Genomic DNA, 10,522 nt, shown 5'->3' on the forward strand with positions numbered 1-10,522 from the left:
AATCTTTTAAGGAAACTGCTTTGAGTTATGAGCCTGTCGCTTCCTCTGATTATTCAGGCATCAAACAACCTTCGTGTGTCTACAACGCTGCATGGCTATGCTTTTTCCCTCCTGTGAGACTGGACCACATCTACTCCAGAGGCAGCCGCCTGCCGCAGAAATCTAAGTAAATGGCCTTTAAAAGGCAAAAAAAAAAGACAAGTTAAAACTACAGGAATGTTGTGCATTCATGAAAAAGTTTATTAGTAACAACAGAAAAGTCAGTCATAACACTGCTTATGAATGACCAGATTGGAGCAGAACTGACGTACACCACAGCAGATTTACATTATTACGTCTACTTGTACTGTGTCCAGGTGTGTTGGTGCGGCTCGCTCCATCAGAACTTCCCACCGCCGCTCAGGCCCTGCGCTTTCTCCAGCTCCTGCTGTAAACTAGTCAAGACCTCTCGATGCTCTTCAGACCTCTTCTCCAAGTCTTTAAGCAGTGTCTCGTATCTTTGACTGAAATAGCAAAGAAAAGGATGGGGGGGGGGGGTTAACACACCAAACGACCCAGTTTCTCTGAACTGCAAATACAGTAGTTACTGATTTTCTTATCGTCTCCAGTTTTTGAAAATATTCAGTTGTAATACCGTTTAATCATATTCCTGTGCTAATCCCAAAGGAGACGCATTGGTATGTGAACTGTTTGCAAGATTTCAAGAACATTCATCACTGCATGCAGATGTTTTTACTTCTACTAGTACAACTGCTGATACAGATACTAATAAATGCATGTTATTGAGGGGAACAGCAGGGGCCTGTAGAATCCAACCAACTTTTCTGTGGACGACCTTGTCTCCTCTCATTCATTAACAGCCGTCTTGGTTCTGGATCTAACTGGGTTTAAGCATCCAATCATTGTCATCCTGCAGTCCTCTCCAATTTTAGACCAAGGTTGTATCCAAGGTTTTAGAAAAAAATCGTTTTCACACAGTTGCTCTCTTTTATGAAGGAAACCCTTATTTTTGAGAAATTCAAGCCAGGATCAAAACCTGTCACAGCTCTGAATCTCTGCTGCTGAAGGTCCAGACTGACGTCCTCCTGTCCCGGGATGCTCATAAACCATAAACCTCACCGCAGCTTTGGACAGTGTTCACCACTCAGTACTCCTGAAATATCTGGATCAACTGGTCGGCCCAGAGGGACTAGTGGTTCAGATCCTATTTAACAAAAAGGAGTTTCTCCCTTGTGATTATTGACCCCTCCTCTACCTCAGCCCCTTTGACTTCTGTGTGTCACAGCGATCCGTTTTTGGGCCCTGTCCTATTTTAATTATACATGCTGCCATTCCGGTCAATGATTTCCCATCATGTCTCCTTTCATATGTATGCAGATGACCTGCAAATTCACTGCCAATGCAATGCAATGTTTTAACTTTCCACCAACCCAGGAGCGCCTTGCATTCAGCAGGACAACATTCTTTCCATTTGATTTTAATTTTGAAGCACTTTGGTCAGCCCTGGTTGTTTTTAAGTGTGATTGATAGATTGGTAAATAGATACTGAGTAGGATGAACCTGAACTCAGGGAATGTCCATTTTGTTGGTTCAGCCGACTCTGAACACTTTGCCTGAAACTTGAAAAAGGCCCCAGATTTCTCTTGGTGTGTAAATATCCAGTCTGTTCTTATGGATGCAATAGGTCAAATCCAGACAGAGCATTTGACGTGCATCTTTTTTTTAAATTAATAATAATAATTAAAGCTGCATGCAGCAATGAACGGGCCCTCGCACGTGCAATTTTCACCAATAAAGGTCAAGGACTCAAATCTAAGTTCGATGACACCACTCACGAGTCTTTATGTCAAACCATTCAAAAGTTATTGCTGAAAATATGATCTATCAAATATGGACCAATCAGATGAAGGGGGGGTGCGCTTTTTGGCATCTATCGTCGCCATGGTAACACTTTTGACTGAGAACAGTAATGTGTGGTGTCGCAGGATCGAGACACACATTTTGATATATAACACACCTGCGTGCACGTTACGGTTCAGGCAGCATTAACGGCCGAAGAAATGGCATAAATTGCGCCAAAATTACACGATTAATTCAAAATGGCCGACTTCCTGTTGGCTTTCGGCCATGGCGTCAAGAGACTTTTCTTTAAGTTGCAACATGATACAGGTGTGTACCGATTTTGGTGCATGTAAGTCAAACCGTATTGTGGGGCTTGAGGCACAAAGTTTTCTAGGGGGTGCTGTTGAGCCATTAGGTCACGCCCATTAATGCAAACCATTAAATATCCAATTTTTCGCCAGGCCTGGCTTGCGTGCAAAATTTGGGGACTTTTGAGGCACGTTTAGGGGGAAAAAAGACCCTCATTTCGTCGGAAGAAAAACGAGAAAAACAAAAACTTCTACAGATACAATAGGGCCTTCGCACTGTTAGTGCTCGGGCCCTAATAATAATGATAATAATATTTGTTTGTCAGTGAATATCTCACGATACACACCAAAATTAGTCCTCTGGTTTTAAGGCCACACGTTTGCTTTTCATTACGAAACTTAGTCCAGAGAACAGCACACATCAACTGCTTCAAAATCATTTTGATTCATGGTTAGTTCATGGTTGACCCTGACCAAAGTTTCATTTGTGCTGGCATTATAAGATCAATTTAAACAATCATAAAAAAAACATCAATTTCAATTGATGTGAGATGTATCTATGAAATTTGACATGATATAGAATAAATAGCATTAATTATAAATGAGCTGCGGGAAATATCCCTGCACAGAGGACCCAAATATTGATTGAATGCTTTTGAATTTATGTCATCAATACAAGGTCGGAGGGACTGTTGGTACAAGCACAGAGAGACTCTAGACTTACATTTCACCGTTGATGTACTCCAATCTTTTTGAGACTGTGGCTTTGGCCTCATCCAGATCTTGCTTGACTAATACAGGACCAATAAGCTTATAAACGGTGTTTGAGCTGTTCAGCAGAGCAAGTTCCTGCAAGCAGAGATCACGACATTCATGAGAACACAGAAGAAATATGATGAGTATATCACTCATCATATCAAATATAATTGATCTCATGTTTGATATGATTAAAATTATGAGTGATATGATAATTGATATGATGTTTGATATGATAATATGATAAATGAAAGTGATGGTAATATTAAATTAAAAATATGCAATGTTGACATTGAAAGGGTTTTTGAGACTAAATTCCTTGGGGTTGTCATTGACCAAAAGTTAACATGGAAACAACACATTGAATACATTAAAGGGAAAATTTCAAAATCACTTGCAATCCTGTATAAATCCAGAAATGTACTGAATTCCAAGGCCTTGTATTTGATCTACCACTTGATTGTTCCCCATTTATCTTACTGTGTGGAATTGTGGGGATCCACCTTTAAAACCACCTTAAATTCCATAATAAAACTGCAAAAACGAGCCATACGTATCACCAATAAGGCTGATTACTATGCTCACACAGAGCCACTTTTTCTAAATTCTCATGTTATGAAATTTTATGATTTGTTTTATTATCAAAATCATGCAAATTATGTTCAGAGCAAAATCCAAATTGCTCCCTGACTCAATACAGAGGTTATTTTCAATTCAGGAGACTCTGTATAATCTTAGAGGTGTGTGCAATTTTACTGTACAAAAAGCTTAAAAAAAAAAAAGGTATGAAAAGGAGACGTGTCTCCATTACTGGAGTTAGATTCTGGAATGATGCCAACATAAATTTAAAAACATCATCGTCATTCTCTTTTGGTTTTTAAAGCTATTTTTGAAGCTTATACGTGTGATTGATTATCTGTTAATGTTTATTTGCTTTTCTGTGGTTTCTTTGCTTTTCTATTGTCTCTTTGTTTTTCTGGAGGTTCGTAGCCAAAAAAAGAAAATTGATAATATAGGACAGGCTTTTATAAGAAGTTTGCTTCAGCCTAAGCCTTTTCAGTCATTGTTCAACACATGATTATTGGTTTTGTGTGAAATGTCAATGCTGTGCACAATGTTTTTTTTGTGTCGTCATGATTGAATAAACTTCATTCCTTGATTAATAATGTATGTGATGGATGATGATGCTGCTGCTGCTTTACCTCTTTTACAATGTTGTTCTCCGTCAGCTGCGTCTCCAGCTTCTGTCTGGCTGACATGCTCTTGCTAACATCTGAACAGTAAAATGATGTTTATTTATTCATATCAATTCACACAAAAATATAATAATTCATATAATAAATAATAATTATATTCGAGCATACGGGTAAACAGTTTATTTCACAAGGCTAGCTGTCCTGATATGGTAAAGGCTGATTTATGGTTCCGCGTTACACCAACGCAGAGCCTACGGCGAGGGTATCGCGGCGACGCCTACGTACGGTGTGCGTCGCCGCGTACCCTACGCCGTCGATTGAACGCAGAACCATAAATCAGGCTTCGCTGGGATCGTCATGGCACATGCTGCTAACAGGGACGCACCTTTATGAATCCGTGTATATTTTTCTAATTCCGCTTTCATCTTCACTTGAATGACATCGCCCATAGTTGTGTATTTTGTTGTTTTTTCTGCCTGGCTGTGAAGGTAGAGTTGATCTGCTTCCTGCTGTAGATCTGCTGCCAGTGAGAGCTTTAGCTTTAGCCGCTAACAGGAAGACGGACCGGATGTCACGCTAGATTCACGGACCGAAAAGGAGTTGGAATTTCAAGGTAAAACTCAACATGACATGTTCCGCGGCCATCTCGGTGACATGTGCAAGATTTCTTTCTTCACACTTACATTTTCAGTATCATTCACATCCCCAGATCGTTGTTTAAGAAGATAGGATGTCTAGATTTCGTTTTGAAATGTGATTTTGATGTGAACAGGATCCCCATTAAGTTAAATCTAATCTAATTTTCACAAACAAATGGTATTTGCCCACAACTTCTCTCCTCATAAGTCAATTAGTAGAAAATCAGTATTTAAATGTAATTGGTTTAATAAATTTCCAAAAAATATATAATTTCAGTTGTTCTCATAGAGAACAAAATATGTAGTGTTATTCCTACACCCAATTCAGAACTTTTTGGTGTATAATACAGCTTTAAATGTATTACCAAATCTATTAATCGAAGGATGTACTCTGACTGATAAAAAGTGTGGTAACAAGTTCATTTGTAATGTTTTTAAATCCAGATCGTTCCATGATGAAGGATAATTCGACAGGATTCTTGCATGGTAAAATATAAACACATTAAACAAAGCGCATTCCAAATGTATTAAATGGCCTATTTTGCCTAAAGTTAAAGAAGTACATTTTAAAATTATGAATAAGGTCTATCCTGTGGGAGAATTCTTTAAAAAAATATTTAAATTTGAGGTAGATCAATGTTCCTTCTGCAAAAGGGATGAAGAAACACTGGATCATTTGTTTTATCAATGTCCTTTGTCTCATTGTTTCTGGACAGACATACACAATTGGATATCTCTTAAAATTAATAATGTTCCACCTTTTGAATAAAGCCATATTATTTTCTTCATGGATTATTTGGAATTTTCTGTTTGTGATACTATTAATATAATTTTGTTACTGGGTAAGAACCATATTCATTGTGCCAAGTGGAGAAATTGTAAACCCTCCTTCCGGGGGGTTTTATTAACGATTTAAAGTTTTTTTTCACGTGTCTCAAAAGAGTATAAAACAAAAATGCAAGTAAAATAGGTCCAGACATTGCTCGTATTTGTTATTCTAATTTAATAATTCCTAACCTTTTCTATGCTATTGATTTTTTTAAACAAAACTTTATTGAAAATATACTATCAAAGAGGATAATGGACAAATATCAATTTAAATGAGATATGAAAAGAAAGGAAAAAAAAATTGGGATTCTTGTAAGGAATACAAAAAACAAAAAACAAGGCGCTCTAAGAATTAAAAGGTGCATATGAATAACAAAATAAATTAAGCATTTAAATTCACATAATGGAGCATAGAAAAGGAGAGGAATTATTAAATTAGAATAACAAATAACGAGCAATGTCTAGACCTAATTTACTTGCATTTTTGTTTTCTACTCTTTTGAGACATGTGAAAAAAAATCTTAAAATCGTTAATAAAACCCCCGGAAGGAAGGAGGGTTTACAATTTCTGCATTTGGCACAATGAATATGGTACTTACCCAGTAACAAAATGATATTAATAATATCACAAACAGAAAATTCCAAATCATCCACGAAGAAAATAATATGACTTAATTCAAAAGGTGGAACATTATTCATTTTAAATTGGCAGGAGTGTTGCCCCCGTGAGGATCGCTGTGGTTTCCGCCGCTGCTCCTGGGCCGTGAACGCAGCTCCTCCTGCAGTCATGGCCTCGTCGCTGTGGAAAGGCGTCGTCGGCCTCGGCCTGTTCGCCCTAGCACACGCAGCTTTCTCCGCCGCACAGCGTGAGTATCAGTCTAAACATGGATATGTTGGTGTATTTGCCGTGGCGTGTTTTTTAGCGGGGCAGGTTGATTTAAAAGAGCGGGCTGGGCCTCTGGAGCTAACAAGGGGCTAACGCAGCTTAGCTCCGCAGCGGATAAAACACTCCTTTTACTGAAATATGTTCGGGTTTGTGTCACGAATGCACCGGAGAAGTTAAACACCGGTTAAATCTGAGTGAATGTGCTGGGATGAGTGTGTTTGTGGTGACTAATGTGGCCTCTCCCCCAGATCGGTCCTACATGAGGCTCACGGAGAAGGAGCATGAGACTCTGCCGGTGGACGTGAGGATCAATAATCAATCTATCAGTTTATAAAGATCCCTCACAGCCACCATCAATGTAACCAAACCTCTCCCCTTTCTGTCGCAGATTACATTGCAGGCCTTATTATCGTTTGTGATGACTTGTTACGGGATTGTGCACATCGCTGGAGAGTTCAGAGACATGGACGCCTCCTCCGAGCTGAAGAACAAGTGAGTTCATCCACGCTCATTTATGGTTCCGCGTTACACCGACGCAGACCTACGCCGTAGGGTACGCGGCGACGCGCACTTTACGCGTACCTTACGCCGTAGGCTCTGCGTCGATTTAACGCAGAACCATAATTTAAGCTGCACATCACCCCGATGTAAACCTGCTCTGCAGGTGCATGTTTCCAGGTCTGATCTATCAGGCTGCATCGTCCTCTCATCCTGCTGCTGTTTTGTGTCCTCAGTCACAGGGGAAGAAGCACAGCTCAGCCACAGTATTTTTATTTTGTTCCCTGGGGATCTGCTCACCAGTCTCCCAAATGGGATTCAGATTGATTATTATTAGTGATGCACCGAAATGAAAATTTGTGGCCAAAACCAAAAATAATAATAAACACTTGGCCGAATACCGAATAACATACCGAACAATGCTTCTTCGCAGTTTTTCAGTCACTCTGTTGAACATTTGCTGGTGAGTTTGAGGTCATAGTCCTGTTAAGTGATCCTATTTTGGCCAAGTTTTAATTGGCCGGCAGGTGTCCTCACCTTTGACTTTGGAATATTTCGGTGTATGGAGTTGTTCAGGGGTTATTGATTGAAAATTACTCCAGGGTCTTCAAACCTGGTCCTCAGGACCCCCTGTCCTGCATGTTTTAGATGTTTCCTTGCATCATCACACCTGAATCTAATTAATGGTCATCATGGTCTGCAAAACTCTTAATGACAGTCATTTTTATCAGGGTGTGCTGAAGCAGGGAAACATCTAAAACATGCAGGACAGGGGGTCCTGAGGACCGGGTTTGAAGACCCCTGAATTACTCAGATATTGTGATTGCAAGTCTCCTACTCCTACACTGAGCTCAATAAGGAGATTTAGCTCAGTGTAGGGCCCTCCCGGGGTTGGTAGAGGGAGCAATGCCCAGGACTGTCACTTGGGTAGGAGCACCGGGTGATGAAATGGGGAAAAAATCAGCATAAAAAAAGATATTAAGTGATTGCAAAGAACCCCAAATCATCACAGCTCTGCTACTGTGCTGCAGAACTGGTTTGAGATGTCTATCTCCATTTGCTGTTTGGTTTTCATGAAGAAGAAATGTGCATTGAAGCCAAACAAATCTGCTTTGGTCTCCGTTTAAAGGATATCATTAATCATCCTGGAGGACTTTTTTTTCTTCACATAATGCAGTATTTTAAGACAAACACAGATTAGTTAACAGATGGTAGTCATTCCTATTAAATCACTGTTGTTCCTCTCCCCCCTAACTCCTCCATTCATCTGTCATTCAAATGGGTCAAATTATTTAGGATGAACCTCCACTTGTAACCATAGTATTCCAAGGTTGAACACCATAGTGTTTCAGAGTGTGTTTACAGAATTAGACAAAGTTTTAGATGTCAGATTCATGTCTTGAAACATTTGCCCAGGTTCTGTATTTATTTCATAACCCTCCCTGTCTTTTTTTCCTGTCAGAACTTTTGACACGCTGAGGAACCACCCGTCATTTTACCTTTTCAACCACCGAGGTCGAATGCTGTTCCGCACACCAGAAGAGGAGCCGTCCTCTGTCAACCAGCAGGCTCTTCCCAACCCCATCAGGCTACGCAAGCTGGAGCATTTGCACTGAGACTGACCTTTCCTGCCTCCAACATCGTCATCGGTCAGATAGGATTTGTTTTTGTTAGACAGACGGGCGAGGACTGAGAATTAACTATCTTCCACTTTAATATTTTATTTGTAAATAAACTAATATGCTGTTCAAACATGCATCTCTGTTCATAAAGTGGTTACCGACATAATCAAACGTTGACTGTGCCAACCCTTCAGTTTTTCAAGCAGGTTTGTTTCTGTGTATGGTATGTAATTGTTTCAGAGTCTTAAGATACAGAGCGGAGACATGTCTTCTGTTTGTCCCTTCCTAAATGAATCGGGAAGTTGCAGTCTCTTGTATATGTTTTATATGAGGGGGTACAAAACGAAACATCCTGTTTTATCTCAACCAGTCTTCAGCAGCTGGCAGTGCAAACTTGCAAATGAAGTCAGTTTTGTTGCATCACCTGAAGACTTTTTCTTTCCGTGACAAACTTCCTGGAAGCAGAAACGCTGCACGTTTGTATGAAGGAATGTGTCTCGCGCAGGAAGCATTAAACAGTCTCTTAAATGATGCTGCGAGCAGTGAGGCGAAACATTAACAAATGGTACATTCATCCGGGTGAGTTATGCTTTTCCATCGTTTTACATTTTGTTATGATTCAACAGATTGTTTTTAATTTAATAAAAAGGCATACAGATTTTAACAAGTGAATGTTTTTGTTGGTTTTTCTTGCCCCAAGTCTTGTAGCTTGTACTAATAAAACCTTTTATGAAAAACATGCAATGGCTTATGCTACATAAACATTAAAATAAAAAAAAAAAAACAGGCTAAATCTTTTAAATATGAGTATTGGTGCTTGCTGTCACCTTGATGCAGGAAAGTTTAAACACTTTTAAAAAGTCCAACTCAATTTGGAACTTTATTATGGCCCATGTGTTTAATTTATTAGGACTAAACTTTCTGCTCAGATGTAACTACAATATTTCCATATTACCTGTGAAACAATCTAACTTTCACAGCCAACTATTATCCATGTCCATGATGTACATACACAATTTTTCTCCCCACAAATATTTAATTTGGAACAATCAAGATATAAGATTCAAAAATAAATCTTTATATATTAAGAGATGGGTTGGTAATATTTTACTGGTTAGTCAACTATTGCATAACAATGGTCAATTATTCACTTATGAAGAATTTCTCTCAATCTATGGTTTTCTTTTTACTGCTAGAGAATATTCAATTGTTTGATGCAATACCAGACGGTGCTAGAAGGTTACTGTGTTTTGTTCCTAAAGGTAAAAATTGTAATATTCCAAGGTTGAATCCTGATGACATATATGTTGGTAATATTTGTCCTTTACCAAGTGATAAAGCTACGAATCATTGCATTAGGTATATTATACAGAAAGATATTGTTTCTTATATAATGAGATAGATTGGAAAAACACATGGGTCTTGTCAAGAAAATGTATTATTACAAGCAAAGTAAGAGAGGTTACTTTTATAAATACTTCATTGATGCTATCCAGTCAAGACCAATCTTATTAAATATAAGATAAACATTGACACACTCTGTTCTTTTTGTGGTAATGTTGATGAAACAATATCACTTATTCTGGAATTGCACATATACTCATATACACATTCTCTGGATTGACCTTAATAATTTTATAAATGCTAAAGTTGATTCTTCCTTTAAGTTGAGCAGAAAAATGATACGACAAGCCCAGACAAAGTATATTTAATCAACCTTCTCTTAATTATTGCTAATTATCGTATTCACTGTACTAAATTTGCTAGCCAACGTCCAAATATAATTGTTCTCAAAGCTATATTAATATCATATTCAGACAGTCTTAAACAGAACATAAACCCCAAAGTGGTTAAAATGAGAAGCTTATGTGAAAAATATATTTCCTGATCTTTTGTTTTTATTTATTTTTCCTCCTTAAACCTCAAGCCTATTTTATTTTGATGTAGA

The 10,522-nt window shown here is 38.5% G+C and overlaps 2 protein-coding genes across 2 annotated transcripts; one reads left to right on the plus strand and one right to left on the minus strand.

Moving 5' to 3' along the window:
• Positions 1-217: 217 nt before the first annotated feature.
• pfdn6 (prefoldin subunit 6) lies at positions 218-4,679 on the minus strand. The gene is made up of 4 exons (XM_061726390.1): positions 4,488-4,679; positions 4,109-4,179; positions 2,875-2,999; positions 218-503 (listed from the first exon to the last, which is right to left on the minus strand). Exons 1-4 carry the CDS (start codon positions 4,549-4,551, stop codon positions 380-382), a joined length of 384 nt encoding a protein of 127 aa, XP_061582374.1. The 5' UTR covers positions 4,552-4,679; the 3' UTR covers positions 218-379.
• Positions 4,680-6,322: 1,643 nt separating this feature from the next.
• Positions 6,323-9,241, plus strand: mmgt1 (membrane magnesium transporter 1). Its single transcript, XM_061725828.1, has 4 exons — positions 6,323-6,434; positions 6,703-6,755; positions 6,843-6,946; positions 8,415-9,241. The coding sequence occupies exons 1-4, from the start codon at positions 6,356-6,358 to the stop codon at positions 8,566-8,568; spliced, it is 390 nt and encodes a 129-aa protein (XP_061581812.1). The 5' UTR covers positions 6,323-6,355; the 3' UTR covers positions 8,569-9,241.
• Positions 9,242-10,522: the final 1,281 nt, after the last annotated feature.

Source organism: Cololabis saira, chromosome 7, assembly GCF_033807715.1.
Source record: "Cololabis saira isolate AMF1-May2022 chromosome 7, fColSai1.1, whole genome shotgun sequence".
Classification (NCBI taxonomy): Eukaryota; Metazoa; Chordata; class Actinopteri; order Beloniformes; family Belonidae; genus Cololabis; species Cololabis saira.